The following is a 17683-nucleotide window of genomic DNA, read 5'->3' as shown; positions in this document are numbered from 1 at the left end:
ACCACCTTGCCTAGAAGGAGGGACTTGAAGCTTTTCAAGGCCAGATGAACTGCCAGTAGCTCCTTGCAGTTGATATGTAACGTTCTTTGATTCGAGTTCCAAGATCCCGAGCATTCCCGACCGTCTAATGTCGCACCCCAGCCCGTGTCCGATGCGTCCGAGAAGAGAACGTGGTTGGGGGTCTGAACAGCCAGGGGCAGACCCTCTCTGAGGTGGATGTTGTCCTTCCACCAAGTCAGTGATGACTTCATCTTCTCGGAAATGAGAATCGAGACCGCTTCTAGCGTCTTGTCCTTTTTCCAGTGCACAGCTAGGTGAAATTGAAGGGGACGGAGGTGCAGTCTCCCTAACGCGATGAACTGTTCCAGGGATGAAAGCGTCCCTATCAGACTCATCCACTGTCTGACTGAACATCGGTCCTTCTTTAGCATGTTCTGGATGCATCCTTGGGCTTGACATGTTCTGGGGGCCGACGGAAAAGCCCGAAAAGCTTGACTGTGAATCTCCATCCCTAAGTACACTATGGTTTGGGATGGGACCAGTTGGGACTTTTCCATATTGACCAGGAGACCCAATTCCTTGGTCAGATCTAGAGTCCACTTTAGATTCTCCAGACAGCGACGACTGGAAGCAGCTCTTAGAAGCCAGTCGTCCAAATAGAGGGAGGCTCTGATGTCCGCTAAATGCAGGAATTTGGCAATATTCCTCATCAGTTTCGTAAAGACAAGAGGAGCCGTGCTTAGGCCAAAGCACAGGGCTTGAAATTGGTAGATAACCTTCCCGTAAACGAACCTTAGAAAAGGTTGGGAATCTGGATGGATGGGGACGTGAAAGTAAGCATCCCTTAGGTCTAAAGAGACCATCCAGTCTTCCTTCCTGACCGCTGCTAGAACAGACTTTGTCGTCTCCATGGCGAACGTCTGCTTTGTGACAAAGACATTCAGAGCACTGACGTCTAGCACCGGTCTCCACCCTCCTGTCTTCTTTACCACTAAGAAGAGACGGTTGTAGAAGCCCGGGGATTGATGGTCCCGGACTTTGACTACCGCTCCCTTTTCTAGTAAGAGGGACACCTCTTGCTTCAAAGCTAGTCTCTTGTCCTCCTCTCTGTACCTGGGAGAGAGGTCGATGGGAGACGTTGCTAGAGGGGGTTTGCGTATAAACGGGATCTTGTACCCTTCTCTGAGCAACTTCACAGATTGTGCATCTGCGCCCCTTTTCTACCAGGACTGCCAGAAGTTCTTGAGTCTGGCTCCCACTGCTGTCTGAAGAATGTGGCAGTCAGACTCTGCCCTTAAAGGACTTGGTACCTTTCTTCTTATTTCCACGTCTACTTTCGGCACGAGCACCTCCTCTGCTGGAGGCTCTGCCACGAAAGGGCGGAATGAACCTGGACGCTGGAGTGTCCATCCTGGGTCTAGACACGGTAGGCAAAGGGGTGGCTTTGCGGGCAGATGACGCAACCAGGTCATGCGTGTCTTTTTGAATCAAGGAGGCAGCAATCTCCTTTATCAACTCTTCTGGGAAAAGGCACTTTGAGAGAGGAGCAAACATAAGTTCCGATCTCTGACACTGTGTTACTCCAGCTGACAAGAAGGAGCAAAGGTTTTCCCGTTTCTTGAGGACCCCGGAAACGAACGAAGCCGCAAGCTCACTGGAACCATCCCGTATGGCCTTGTCCATGCAGGACATAATGAGCATGGAAGTTTCCTTGTCAGAAGGGGAGATCTTCCTGCTCAACGCTCCCAAACACCAGTCCAAAAAGTTAAAAACCTCGAAGGCTCTGAACACTCCTTTCATCAGATGGTCTAAGTCTGAAGGAGTCCAACAAATCTTGGAGCGTCTCATGGCTAGCCTGCGGGGAGAGTCTACTAGGCTTGAGAAGTCGCCCTGGGCAGAGGCAGGAACTCCCAAGCCGAGAACTTCTCCCGTGGCATACCAGACGCTCGATCTGGAAGAGAGTTTCGCAGGAGGAAACGTGAATGCTGTCTTCCCAAGGTGCTTTTTGGACTGCAACCATTCTCCCAACACTCTTAAAGCTCTCTTAGACGAGCGGGCGAGGACGAGCTTCGTAAAGGCAGGCGCGGATGACTGCGTGCCTAAAGCGAACTCAGATGGAGGTGAGCGTGGGGCCGCAGAAACAAACTGATCAGGATACATCTCCCTGAACAGTGCAAGAACTTTCCTAAAGTCCAAGGAGGGAGGCGTGGTCTTGGGTTCGTCGAAGTCCGTATGCGGGTCGTCAATGTGAGCAGCGTCGTCATCATCAGAGAGTCCATCATCTGAATACTGAGGAGGAAGCGGCAAAGGAGTAGGAGTTGGCTGGTCAGCTGAGTCCAGCAGCACGGGTGCATGCGTGACTGCACTGGACGCAACGTCATGGAACTGTTGCCCAGTCTGTGAGCTGGCAACTACCATAGCAGCGCGGGGGCGCAAAGCGTCTACTCCTGACTGTCTAGTCTGCTGTGGGCGAGTAGTGGTAACCACACTGGGTTGCGGAAGTTGACGCACAGCGTCAAAACAAAACAACTTAGGTTGTTGTTGTAACTCGCGAACGTCAACGGAAGGTTCCGTGCGTCGCTGAACGTCAACATGCGGCTGGCAGCGCATGGGAGGCGGGACTCTCACAGCTGGAGTGCGGGAGAAGGTAGCCTCAGCGTCCACTGGACGCACAACCGTAGGTGGTTGTAGGCTAGCGGTTGGTGCAGCGTCAACCTTCTCCGCACGAAAGTCCTGCATTAATGACGTCAACTGAGTCTGCATCGTATTTTGAAAGTAGAGTTTTTCTGTCGGGCAGCAGAGCTGCAGCTTATATAATCACCGGCTAAGTTTAATATTGAAAAAAGTTTGTATACTGGGGAGTACACAAACTTAACATGTTTAGTCTACCTCTACAGAAACATGCATTAGTAAAGAAAATAAACTTTAGACACAAATCAAATTTTTCTCCTACCGTATTTATTGAAGTTACAAAGAAAATAAATGATGCTATCAACACTTCCTGTGATCATGATGACCAATGTCTGTTAGGAGCTAAGTGTGCTAACTGTCTCATGACAACTTAAAAAAAAATGAGTAAAAGTGAATATGATACCATGTGCCCACCAATGGAAAAGACTATAACTGTAAAAGACCAATTTCTTTGGTTTGACAGAGAGATTTTGGTAAAAGAGGGAAAAAAGACGTAAAGAAAGAAAGTGGAATAGGTTAAAAACGGAAAGAACTTGAGTAGAATACAAAACTGCTGCGTGTCAATATAACTACTTACTAAGAAGGAAAAAAAGTAAACACTATAAGAGAAAGATCCTCGAAGCAGCAACAGACATAAATAAGTTATATCGTCTCCTGAATGGTATAATGGGAAATGTAAAAGAAAAGAAGCTACCTGATGGATACAGTGACCAGGAACTAGCAAATAATTTTCTAGTATTCTTTAAAAACAAAATTGAAAATATAACCAGGTCATTTGTATATACTGTACTCAACATCTGATTAATGATACACTAAGCACACCGACAAAATTAATACGATTTAACAACATAACACAAGATGACATCACCAGAATTATCAAGAGAGTAAAGAAAACAGACTGCATGATTGATCCTATGCCAATATCTGAAGTAATTGGAGAGAGAAAATTTTCTAGTCTAGGCAAAATAATGAGAATAGTAAATGCAAGCATTGATGAATGTAAGTTTCCTAAATCTGCGAAAATGGCTATAGTCGCACCAGTTCTGAAAAATGCACTGGACTACAAGGAATTAAGCTCATATAGACCTATTTCGAATCTATCCTTTGTTTCAAAATGCTTGAATATGTAATTCTTGAACAACTAGTCAGTCAATTAGAAGTAATAGAAGCTTTGCCTGACCACCAATCTGCTTACAGAAAACTATACTCGATGGAGACAGCCATCTGCTCTGTTGTAAATGATATGCTGAAAATGATGGATGAAAATAAATGTGGTATTTTAATACTGCTAGATCTCAGTGCTGTTTTTGATACAGTTGTGTATGAACTGCTACTAAATAGTCTACAGTACATTCCATCGGCGCTGAAGATAAAGCTTTTGAATACCTAAAAGACTATTTAGTTGGTAGAAATTACTGTGTACAAATTGGAAACTCTTACTCATCATATGAACCCTTAAACAGAGGGGTACCCCAGGGGAGTGTACTTGGCCCAATCTTATTCTGCACCTATACTATTGGTCTATCAAAAATACTACAAAGGCATGGCATGAAGTTCAAACTATTTGCAGATGACATACAATTTTACTTCTCCATAAATAATATAGATGACACTACTGAAACTCTAAACCAAATCCTTGATAATGATAGAGAATGGATGACATTTCAACAACTAAAATTAAATGAGAACAAAACTGAATTCATGGTGGTGGGTAAGAGAAACAGTATGAGAAACATGGGTGATATTCAAATGAACATAAATAATGACTCAGTGCCGATATCTGGTAAAGTTCAAGATCTAGGTGTATTTCTTGACTGTAACCTGTCTCTAAATGCCCAAATAAATAATGTAATAGAAACTGCTGGTTATCATCTAAGAAATATTGCGTTTCTAAAAAAGTACCTGGATGAAAATTCTGTAAAGAAACTTGTGATAAACTGTGTTACTCTAGCCCCGGGGGGTAGAATTCTAGGTCCTCTAGAGGGCGGGTGCCTATGCCCTCTAGAGTTAGGGAACCATATAAGTATGGGGCAAGCAAGGCAAACCTCCAAGGGTTGTTTTTATCGAAGGGAGGTAGCTTCGATGCGTCTGGGGCTGAAGGAGGAAGAATCGGAGTTCCGGAGCGGATCAGAGTAGCCACCATATCTTTTAGCTCCGTCATAGCCCCAGACTGTTGTTGAATTTGCTCCTTGACTATATCCCTGATCAGGTCGACGGGGAAGGAGGGTACCTGAGAGCCACCCGTTGATGATGCCTTGGACTTGACGGACTTCGACTTCTTAGAAGTCACGGTTTTATGGGGAGCAATAGGAACATCAGGAGCAGTCGAGGGTCCGGGGACCGATGACGTCGATACTGGCAAAGCTGAAGACTTATAGGTACGTAGTGGCTTCACCTTGGGTCGTACGGGGACGGAGGGATCCCGAGGAGAAGCCGTAGGCTTATCAAAGCCGAGAAAGGAGGAGGTAGAAGAAGGAGTAGGAGATAAAAAAGTTTCCACCAACTCGACACCACTTACCTGCTCTTCCATGGGCTCGACGTCTAGATCTAGATCTGCCACGTCCACCGGTAAAAGAGGTTCATCTTCCGCGGAAATGGTTGCTCTGACTTCTTCAATTAAAGGGGCAGCTACTTCCGGAGAGACTGCTGCAGTTGTAGAGCCTGGGAAGAGACGGGAGGCCATGTCTCCATCGAGGAGATAGGGTGCGCCAGACGGAGCATTCCTGCCGAAGCCTGACACCCAAGGACGAAGAGCAGCCCTTGCTGACCGAAGAGATTCATCATCGGCCTGAAAGTGTTGAGGGGATTAGTGATGAAGGAGAAGAATCGTTCTCCGAAATACACCATGTATATATAATTAAGGGACAAATTAATTTATCTCCAAAAGATAAACAAGGAACAAAACGAAAACCAACTTATATCATCGTTCAGGAGTATGGAGGACAACTCGTAACAGAGTTTGCACGATTCCGGGAACCAGATCATATACGGGGCTTGTCCCGGCTCCCGAATAAAGGAGATGGTGCAATGCGCATGCGAACGACGGAGGTCATGTCCAACGGGGTCGATGAACGAGGCGGGGCAGCCCTGGGCAGCACAGCGGACCTTCTGTAAAAGAAAGGGGACATAAGTCTGGATGTTCCTTGAGACTCTGGTAAGGGATTAAGATCTACTAACAGAGCCTAGATATAATGAAGTAAGTGTGCATAGGGGAGCTCAGTGACTGAGAGCCGGAGCTCCATATTAAAATATGTTAAATATAAAATGTTTTCCTACTGGAGTGTGCCGGAGCAATCGAAATGGGTCCGAGTCACTATAAATATTATTACAATAAGAATAAATAAACTAATGAAATCTGCAGAACCTCCGACAGGGTCGGGGATCCAGTGACAGGCCCGTAATAAACAAATTATAAAACACAAGCAGTAGCTAAAGGCTAACATTATTGTAAGCGTATTGATGATCTCCGGTGAAGCCGGAGGTCCGGTGAAAGGTCCTGAATAATTCAGTTGTGATTAATAATGAATATTTTGTGTGGATATGGCTGTGGCCGGGGACTGGGTGCAAGTGGCCACCGGAGGATGAGGCCCTTCCAGAGGGTTGCATTCTAAACAATATATAATTATAGTTCCAAGCTCATTGAGTATCCCTCTGGCGGAGTAGAACTCAAGGCGAAGTGGATGAATGTTCAGATCCTACTCCCAAGCCGTAACAGGGAGAGGACGGAACTACGAGGGGAACAGGGGGAATCTTAAGGATGGCCCAAAACAATGACTCACACAGGAACAGGACCTATTAATAACGCTATCTATCTTAATAGTAACCACAAACTAAAATAACTCGCAGATATCATATACCCGTAGAGGGAGAGGGGGGAGGGAGAACCCGTTGATCGTATAAAACGGAAAACGGGAAATCCGCTTCTCATACTCGACGTTAAGAAAGAAAACGAGAGAAAGGGTAACTCGTGACTGGCTACAGAAAACGAGAACTCCATGCTCTTGCTCTCGTGGTTACACTATAAAAAACAACTAAGCACACTATGATATGATATAAGTATAACAATAAAATGTGACATCCAAAACAAGTCTACAAACGAAGAATAACGTTTGCTATAACAAAATTTAAAAGGATATAGACCACTGACGAACGCCTCTCAGGGCGGGTACTAAACTATAATAAAGCCAGAACGCTATTCTTGTTCGGGACTTGACTTGCTAGCAACAAGTACCATAGGAAAAAATAATAACCATAATAATAATAATAATGGTTTAAAAAGGCGTAAGGCCAGTGACTTAATCAAGAACCTAACTGACAGAGTACCAAATGGGCAAGACTAACATGAATTCCCAGCGAGACAAATCAAAACAATAATGGCTGCCGACACCCCGGAAGGCTAAGCCGGTTGAAATAAGAACAACACTGTACTGGGAAGAGGACAACTGCCCGGTACTACAAAAAGCTGTCAAAACAAACTATGGTACTTAACATTGGAATGGGTGAAATTGGAGCTTCGGTCATGACGAAATTAATCCACGAAAAGTGAAAACACCGAGAGCACAAAATTCTAAGATCACGCTAGCAAGTCCAAAGCAGAAGGATGTTGTTCAGATGGCGCTCGCGTCAGGGCGTCGGTGGCGTGGTTCTGGTAGCGTAGCTGGTGCCTCTGTATCGGCCCATCCATTTGACGAAGGAATTAGCTAAATGGAAGACAGCCTGTGAATAGTGGTTTTCACGCGCCTCTGCTTTATACACGACACCCACAAGATGCTCGCGCGAGGGTAGTAACCTCTGCATTCCATGCTTTTATCTTTCTCTGGTATAATTGGAAGGTTTATATCAGAAAAGTGTATAAGAAGGACCCTTTTCACCAGGCGCCACAGGTCTCTCCCCAGAAATAGATTTTTCCTTCGTCAAAATCCCTTTATTACCAGGATTGACTACTGCGACTCTATCAATTACAATTTACCAAAAGTGCAACTTAAGAAATTACAAAACATAATAAACAGAGGAGCAAGACTGATAAAAGGTGTCCCACCTAGAGAAAGGATCACCCCTATACTAATCGATTTACATTGGCTGCCGATTAAAGCGAGAATTGAATTTAAAATATTTACATTAACCCATCAAGTTATCATAACTGGTTGTCCAAAATACTTAAGAGAATTGCTACATATTGGGCAGCCAACAAATCGTGTCGACACGAAAATAGTTACAGATGGCTTCAAACTGTTGGAACCTAGATATATGTGTACTTTAGGCTCCAGAGCCTTTAAATACATGAACCCAAAACTATATACAGTAATGAGCTCCTACGAGACATTTGAATGATTGAAGACATTAAGGCTTTCAAGAGGAAACTGAAGACTTTATTATTTAAACAATCTTACAACAGTGACGATTTAACAGTACGTGATCTGAAATGATAAATACTCTGAACGAACAAGGTAAAACGACAGCGAAGGTCCTGTAGAGAGTGGGGTTCTCCTGCTGTATGAGACCGGAAAAACAGCCATCAAAGTAAAGTAAAGTAAGTAAAGTACTGTACATGACTATGACACAACAGGGAAATTGAGGCCTGATAAGAAGTCCCATCTGGAGAACATACCTCGTTATAATGCCAGGGGAGTCAAGTGTATACAAGGTCCTGGTGGGCATGGAGTACCGATCCCTCAACCACCAGCTCGTGGCCATCAGATGCATGCAGCCGTGCAATGACAATCTTGAGCAGGGACCTTTTTCCAACATGGGTACTGAAGTACTGCAAACAAAGAGGGAGAAACAGACCTCCATCCAAGAAGGAAAAATGAAGGAGGGTGTCCAAGCTCCACCAACACATGGCTGACAGAAGGTGCACGGCGACCGGGGAAACCTGGGAAACCAAGGCAATGGCACGAGGGGGGGGGGGGGGGAAGAAGTATAGTGCTGTGGTTTGGGAGCCACTCATGTGTCATCCAAACACCAAAAAAAGAGAGGTGGTGTTATACGGAGCCTTCTCCTTATGGCTATGACCTATGACTGGCCTTCCTGGACTTCAACTGCTTCTCCTGAGAATCACAATTGTAAGTAGAAAAGAAGACAGACAAGGACGAGGAAGGGGAATGCAATTACTTCTTTTGCTTACCAGCTCTCACCTCAAGCTCTGCGAGCGGAAGAGTCGAAGTCTGAGCAAACAACAACAATGAAGCTCCACCAGGGGAAAAGCTCCACCAGGGGAAAAACTCCACTGGTAGCTCCAACTGGAACCACAATGCTGGGAAATATTGTAACTGGGGAAGTGGTAGACACACTTGATGGGGCTTGAAACACAGACACAGGTGCTGGGGCTGGGGTCACAGGCACAAAGCAGGAGGGGGCTACAGGCCCCAGAATCACGGGCACAGAGGTCAGGGTGACAGGCATAGGGGTGACAGACACAGAAATGACCAAATAGGTGTGACATCAACCCATTGGTAACTTATGCCCTGGAGCCAACTTACGCCCAACTTTGGTATAGATACTAACTCGTGCTGGAGCCTTCTTCTTTTAATGCCACTGGCACACTTACAGGGGAGCCGGCCGTACCATTACTATTGGGCTTAGGGACCAAAGGGGGGGGGGGGGGTCACAAGTGGGATCAGGGAACTAGGGTCACTAACACAGGTTCTACTGGCACTGCACCCACACCTAAAAATTTCATAGGCGTCACCACGTATGACACTAGTACTGGCAACACTGTGGGCAAGTTAGCCTTAGCTACCAACTTGCTCAAAAAAAGACATACAAGGCCTCCCTGCCATACTGTACTTGGTCGAACTCAATACGGCAACAAGAGAAGCGCTTCAAAGCTCCATTGGGTTAAGGGGATCACTAGGGTTACATGAACAGAAGCCACTGTAGCATGCGCACTGGATGAGGCAAGGAAAGAGGTGAAAGGTTTCCTCGGTATCATCATTGGTGTTGCCAAGACAGACCCCATGGAAGGCTTAACTCTCCTCTTTCTCTTTAAAGCATACACTTTCCACTGTGCAGGAAGATATGATCTGCACTCAGCACATAGAGAGGATTGCAAATAAGTCCCTTTCAAAAGTGTAGAGAGAAAGTGTGGTCTACAGAAGGTTTAGCCATAAACCAGTTGCAGCGGCCACCCTTTCGCCCCAAGTATGAATTTCCTGCTTAATCATATCAATTATCAACAGCAACAACAACCAGCAATCACTTTCTGGAAAGTAAAAGAAAAAAGATCAAAGCCTTTGGATAGATAGTACGTCAGTACTTGCTGCGGCCAAAAACAAAAGTGAAGATTTTTCGACAAGTGGGTGAGCGAGGCTTCTAGCCTGTCTCACCATCTGATATAAACTAATTCAATGGGCATTCCAGCCATGCAGAAGACATTTCCCTATTTTAAAGGATGAAAGGTTTGTATACGCATAAGAACAATAAGGAGATACAGTAAGAAAATGCAGTAATATAGGTGAGTGTTTCTGAGCTCTCATTTGCTATAAAAAACAAAATTGCATATTGAGCTGTTTAAAAACGTGGCTAGAATGAGTGCTATCAGTGAAAAGTTTAGTGTGATGAGGCTCTCTCACCTTCACCCTCTTTGCTATCCTCTACCTAGGTGATTAACTTTCTTAGTACAGGTAAAACGGTTAGATTTTCATTCACCCTGATTCTTGCTGCTGAATACTGTATCTGATTTCTGAATGTTTATATGTAAGAAAAGGAGTCAATTTTATGGTCTGAGAAATTTTTTATATATAGATATTATATATTATGAAAAATCCAAAGCTACTTGCACAAAAAACATACCTTAATTGTCCTTCTGTTACTACTACTGTTGCACCAATATCTTTCAACTTCTGCTTCAGTTCATCTATTCCAGGCCTGTCCCTAACGACGTTGACAGTTCTCAAGCCCAGAGCAGAAGCTATCTGTACTGATAAATTTCATGAATATTAATCTTTATTAAATACTTAGTACTAATGAAAAAAATATTAGCTTATATCTAATAGCTTTCCTAACTATTCCTAAAAGCTTTTTGCAATAAACTGTCTTATGCTTATTGCTGTTAGTTTAACTACCAATATTTCAGCAACTTTTACTATTCAATTAAGCATATATTGTTCTAAACTGAATACAAGCTAAGACAATCTATTCAAACACACTAACCAGTCAGACCTTACCACTCTAGTGTTTGCGATTTGCGATTTGATTGTTTGTGGGTATACAGTATACTGTATGCATATGAAAAATTTGAAGATAATTTGTATTTTTTCTAAATGTTGTATACAGATGCTCCCCTACTTACGAACATTTGAGTTACGAACAACGGTACATACGAACACAAATTGAAGGAAGTCCAAACAAGTTCGTAAACATCCGTAGATTTCATTTCAAGTTAAATCTCTCTCTCTCTCTCTCTCTCTCTCTCTCTCTCTCTCTCTCTCTCTCTCTCTCTCTCTCTCTCTCTCTCTCTCTCTCTCTCTCTCTCTCTCCGTATTTTGATTTTTAATGCAGTTAAATCTTCACATTTCTTTGAAAATTATTAAAAAAAATTTTATATCCTTATTCGATGTTTCAATTAAGGGAATAGTAACGGATCGGAAGAAAACCACTTGATTTGCCTCTCGCCTTCCGTCAGAAGAAATATAACGTCATCAGACTTTTGGCATTTTTTTTTTTTTATTTCTTAACATATTAGAAATATCTTCAAGATGAATATTACATCAGCGCCAATATGTTACAGAAAATCAGTTTCCCTACAGTTCTTATTATTAGGTATCATGCGAAATCATTGTAGCTCTTTCTGTGTGTGTGTGTGTGTGTGCTCGCTCTGTCAATCGCATACGGGTAGTTAATTCTAAAGCTTCATACAGTATTCAATTTTTTGTTCAATATTAAGCCTTCATATTTCATTAGACATTATTGTGTTTAATTGTGGTTTATTAAACCACGTTCATATTTTTTTTTTAATTTCTTGAGCATTTCAATAATCAACAATTACTTTTGATTTACTTTTGGTTGGGAGATCAGCTGATCTCAAGGTGACGCTGCAGTATTACGATTATGCGCACATATAGTACGAATAACACTGATTTATATAATTTTCTTGATATTCGAAATCTCTTCATAGTGAATATTACAACAGCGCTAATATATTATAGGGTATCACATTTTCCATACAGTTCGTTGATAGACCTTATTATTAGTTATAAACGGAATACGCAACCCCCCACCTCTCTCTCTCTCTCTCTCTCTCTCTCTCTCTCTCTCTCTCTCTCTCTCTCTCTCTCTCTCTCTCTCTCCGTATTTTGATTTTTAATGCAGTTAAGTCTTCATATTTCTTTGAAAATATTAAAAAATTCTTTATATCCTTATTCGATGTTTCGATTATGGGAATAGTAACGGATCGGAAGAAAATCACTTGATTTGCCTCTCGCCTTCCGCCAGAAGAAATATAACATCAGACTTTTTTTTTTTCTTAACTTTACGGTAAGTTGTAGGCTACTAATCTCATAACTAATGATACAGACCACTAAAACACTTGATATCGTTACTCGGTGTTTCGATTATGAGAATTCTGTAATAAGATTAATCATTCGGTTTGTCAGCGCTCTTCCGCCAAATACATGACGTCACAAGATACGTGACGTATACTCTACAAAGAATGAGTCCGTCGGTCAAAATTGAAATAAAACAATTCAGTAAACTAACCTCTCTCTCTCTCTCTCTCTCTCTCTCTCTCTCTCTCTCTCTCTCTCTCTCTCTCTCTCTCTCTAACATACGTAGTACAGTACTGTACGTATTCTCTCCATTTTATTAAATGTTTTTTTTCAGTACAAACCAATACAGGTTACTTATACAAGCCTTAAACATACTTAAACATACTTATATAAACCTTCAATATACTTTTACAGTACTGTATATGCCTTAAACATAAATTATAATACAAAATATGGCACTGAAGCAACTTACGAACAGTTTGAACTTACGAACGATCGTTCGGAACGTAACTCGTTCGTAAGTTGGGGAGCGTCTGTACAAACTTGATCCTTTACATAGGACAGAATATCAGTGAATCTGGAGTACACGGCCGCTGAACTTTCATACCGAGATATAAACGGGGCTAACAGTTACCGGACGGGAGCGGAGAAGACCCTTCTCCGTGCTAACTCACTGAGCACTCACTTTGATTGTAGCCAGAACTTTCTACGGATTAAGTGATGGTGGGAAAGTATGAGTAAGGGACTCAGGTTTGTATAGTAAGGAAAAATACAAATTACCTCAAAATTTGTCAATTGTTTTGGCACAAATAGAACCCTCATCCTTTTCACATAGGAGACTCATCCTTAGGTGGGAGGAAGTCCTTATTCCAATTGGCTGGGTACTTATCCCAGGCTACCAAAAACTCGGACCCTTGTGAGAAGCACAGAGTTGAGGTTCTTTACACCTCATGTACCATTGGTTTAGCAATAATAGCGGGTCCACAGCTTGTGCAATAAAAGACGCAGAGCAGAAAATCTGTATTAACAAGAGACATGTCCATAGGTTTGCCTGGTTACAACCCATTCCTCCTCATAAGGAGTGTGAGGAATGACAGTTCTATATTACATAATAGAAAAGCTACAGGCTAAGTGGGGTTTACTGCAAACAAATCAATTCCAGCTGACAGGGTTTCTGAAGCTGTACCTCAAGATATGGGAAGATGAAAAGAATAGGAAAGGGCCAGTCAATCTTCATTTTCATTCCAGCTTAACACTTGACTTCAATCCTCGATCTGATATTAATGGCCCTGTGAGAGGAGACGATGCAGCTATACCATCTGCTGTGCATCCACTACAGGTATTAGCAAAAAGATGTCTAGGGACCTGTGGGTCGATTCCCACAGGTAACTGGCAGTAAATTTGGCCTGTCATTTCCAGACACCTGGCTTAAGTACCTGCACCACATACAGATTCCTACAGAATACCAAGGTCATGCTGACTTCACTGACATCATGAGCTATAACCTCAGCTGTCCCAGGAGCAGAAAGTGTGGGTGGAAAATAGAGAAGTCTGTATTCAGTTGCCAAGAAGAGATTGTATTCAGTCAGCTTCAAATTAACTCACCCCGTGCTGATGAAGCGGTGCTGCAGGTGAGGTCGATGTTTTGTGTACATTTATGGTAGCACCCCAGCACCATTACAGGACAAAAAAAACCAGCTGATCAGGATCATCAGTTCCTGCTCTAAGGCTCATGGCGTAAAGCGAAGGAAATCTAGAATTGGGAACTGACAGATTCTGGGTTTTAGCTTCAAAACTTGGGGATGAAGGAGTAACGAGACCTGTCTCCAGCGCTCAGTATGAGCAATGCTAAAAAAGAAACCATGAAGCTTGCTAACCTGTTTGGAGGAGGCTAAGGCAAGCAAAAAAATTGTTTGAAGGTAAGGTTCCTGTCTGAGGCAGGCCTAAATGGTTAATAAGATGCTCTCTTAGGGATTGCAAGACCTCAGTAACATCCCAGGGTAGTGGTCTCGCCTCTATTGGAGGACAAGAGTGCTCAAACTCTGTATGCTTTTCAACCATGATAATGAGCAGAGCTTTTCTGTTTGGAGGTAAAGTAAAAAATTTGGCTATTAATGGAATAGAGGCTCTGAGAGGAGAAACAGCCTTGTGACACCAATCACAGAAGATGGCCCTCTTGCCTTGGTACACAGGAGTTGAAGATTTCTTGAGGTATCCCGCCATCTCTTGTACAACTTCGCGTGGACAGCCTTTCTCTCAGAGGAGATGCTGGATAACCGACACACTTGAAGCCATCAAGATTTCACCGAGTTGTGGCACAGCAGGTTGGGGAGAGTAGGCAATTTTCTTGGAGTGTCTATCAGATGAAGTATAAGTTCCGGGTACCATTCTACTTTGGGTAACATTGGAGCTACTACAGTCATACTGAAATAAGGAGTGGAATGGACTCGGTTCAAGACACTCCTTATCAGGCAGCACTGCGGAACAACATAGATATCTAGGGTATCCAAAGGATGTTGGAATGTGTCCTCAAATGCTGCTTCCAGGTGTGGCACCGGTGAGCAGTACAGGTAAACCTCACCTTACGTCGGTAATTGGTTTAAGGAGGGGCGACTAAGTTGAAAACTGACTTAAGTCGAATTTACTTGTCACTAGGCTAAACCACAAATAACCATTACCAGTTCTGTATTTTATTTATATAAACAACATGAATAATATATGGCTCATAAGAATCTATTGAAGCTTACAAACAAATAAATTTTAGCTTTTAATCTAATACCGAAAAAATTAATATTAATTTTACGAATAAATGCACATCCATAGTTGTAAATGTAGATGTTTACAATTTAGCATGTTTACACTTTACAGCACATCGTGGGCTCCTTATGTGGTTTGCTCTAAGGTAGTATAAAATACGACAAATTCGTAGATAATTTGTATTTTTCCTAACTATAAACCCTTAGTTATTTAATATGGGTTATTACTTCGGCGGAGCTGAATGATGAGCCATTAGAGTTTTAACGAAGGTTTACTACCCCACCGCTAGTTAGTGGGGGGTAGGGAGGGGTAGCTTGCTACACGCTCCCCCCCTCACACACACCGGTGAATACTTCACTTTGCTTAGAGGTAGGACTTCACGGGGGACAGGGCTGGCAGGCAAGTTTGATTAAATAGCTAAGGTTTGTATAGTTAGGAAAAATAAAAAATTTTAAGTAATTATTATTTTTCCTAACATACTTACCGAGAACTACTTCCTTAGGAGTTACCTGCAATCTCCTCTCTACCGACCAGAGTTTTGTGTAGTATACCCTAAACCCGTTTTCTATGGAGGGCTAACCCGGGAGTAAGAGAACGTGCCCCGAGGGTAACCTTTGCGCTAGGTCGAGGTCCGCTTGGGTCGTGAGCGCCAGTAAGTTCCTCGGATGTTGCAAAAATTCTTGCAAGGGCAGAGAGGCACTCGGGGAAGGTAGGGAGGGCCATTACCCGAAAGTAGTTCTCGATAAGTATGTTAGGAAAAATAAAAATTACTTAAAATTTTTGATTTGTTCCAACATGAATACTTACCTCGAACTACTTTCTTAGGAGAATTACACTTTAGGAGGTGGGAGTGCCTTCCTGACCCTCAGACCCAGCAAGCGGACGCCAAGAGGCCTAGGTATAAAAAACATACTGGGAAAACGGACGATAGGGTAACTACACAAAGAGCTCACGTTAGTGTCTAAGTACTCACCCTTTGAAAAACTTCTTCTGATGTTGAGTCCTTTAATGCAGTTGCAGAAACGTGTTATCCAATGGTTACAAGAGGGTTATCTCCGATAGGGATAGGAAACGGGGATTAGGGTGAAAGGGAAAGAACCTGTGTCTCCTGGTTTTGCTATCCACGATTGAGCCTGGGGCTTTACCGTTAAATCACTTGGAGCGCGGAGATGACTGTTCCAATGCAGAACCCGGCTAAGGACCTCCTTGAGTAGTCCTTGAGGTAATGGGCAGTAAAGGTTGACTGGTTCGACCAGGTACCCGCACGAAGGATCTGACCCACTGCCATGTTTTTCTCAAAGGCTAAGGAAGTGCTCAGACCTCTGATGTCATGGGGTTTGGGAGTGCCTGGTAAGGCCAGTCCTTCCTCCTTGTAGGCCCTGGCAATAACTTGTCTCAACCAGAAGGAAATGGTATTCTTCGATACCTGTTTCTTAGTAACACCTGTGGAGACGAAAAGGCTCTTGATGTGCAGTCCTTTCAAGGTATTTTCTAATGGCACGGACAGGGCATAACCTCAAATCCTCAGGATTCCCCGTCCTAGGAATAGCTGGCAGAGAGAAACCTTCGAATTTTGGGTCCCAGACAGCTGGGTTCTGGGTTTTCGCCACAAACGAAGGAACGAACTTGAAAGAGATCTCTTTCCACCCCTTCGAATGAGAGACGTAATAAGACAGCCCATGGATCTCCCCTACCCTTTTCGCAGAAGCCAAGGCTAGTAAAAAGACTGTCTTGAGAGTGAGATCCCTGTCTACGATATCCTTCATTGGCTCGAAGGGGGGGCCACTGAGGCACCCTAACTGCTTGTGGGGGGCAGGACTGCTCAAAACTCCTGACAAGCATAGAGATGTGTCTAGAGGAACCCAGGTCGATGCCCTTCAGAAGGAAGACTTGGCCCAAGGCAGCTCGCACTCCTTTTATAGCTGGGATTGACATCCCTACCTCGTCCCTGAGATATACCAGAAAGTCTGCTATGTCTGGGACAGAGGCTTTGAGGGGCTTTATGCGCCTCGAAGCGCACCACTTCGTGAAAGAGGCCCACTTTGCTTGGTAGACCGCTGCCGACGACCTTCTCAGGTATAGCGACATCCTCTTAGCTGTTGCTGCTGAATATCCTTCCTTCTTCAGGAGCCGCTCGATAGTCTCCAGGCGTGAAGGCGTAGAGACTGTGGGTTGTCGTGAAACCTGAGAAAGTGCGGCTGTTGTAGAAGATCTGACCTGTCGGGGAGTGGCCACGGAGGATGACTCGCCAGGTCTTTTAGGTCTGCGAACCACTCTCTCTCCGGCCACCAGGGCGCTACCAAAGTCATCTTTAAGTTTCGGGCAGTCCTTACCCTGTTGAGTACTTGCCTGATCAACGTGAAGGGGGGAAAAGCGTACACGTCTAGGTTGTCCCACTTGTGCTGAAAGGCATCCTCCAAGGCTGCCCTTGGGTCTGGGACAGGAGAACAATACACGGGAAGTTGCGCGTTCAGTTTGGTTGCAAAGAGGTCCATCACCGGGGAACCCCAACGTTGAATGATGAGCTTGGCTACTTCTGGAAGAAGGGACCATTCTGTCCCTACTATTTGACCCATCCTGCTGAGACCGTCGGCTAGAACGTTCTTTTTCCCGGGGATGAACCTTGCCAATAACACAACCTGGTTCGTTTCTGCCCAATCTAGGATCTCTAGGGCGAGATCGCACAATTCCCCTGATTTCAAGCCTCCTTGCTTCTTCATGTACGCTCCCACTGTGGCGTTGTCGCACAT

General features: G+C 43.8%; 1 protein-coding gene across 1 annotated transcript in view; it reads right to left on the bottom strand.

The window, feature by feature from the left end:
* Nucleotides 1-17683, bottom strand: part of LOC137642487 (enoyl-[acyl-carrier-protein] reductase, mitochondrial-like) — a 101625-nt gene that overhangs the window by 20589 nt on the left and 63353 nt on the right. Inside the window, exon 4 of the mRNA XM_068375079.1 lies at nucleotides 10483-10604. Coding sequence (XP_068231180.1) covers nucleotides 10483-10604 — 122 coding nt within the window. The remainder of the gene's footprint in view (nucleotides 1-10482; nucleotides 10605-17683) is intronic.

This window comes from Palaemon carinicauda, chromosome 6 (genome assembly GCF_036898095.1).
Source record: "Palaemon carinicauda isolate YSFRI2023 chromosome 6, ASM3689809v2, whole genome shotgun sequence".
Taxonomy (NCBI): domain Eukaryota; kingdom Metazoa; phylum Arthropoda; class Malacostraca; order Decapoda; family Palaemonidae; genus Palaemon; species Palaemon carinicauda.
The sequence above is the reverse complement of the archived record's forward strand: the minus strand, read 5'-3'. Positions and strand labels throughout refer to the sequence as shown.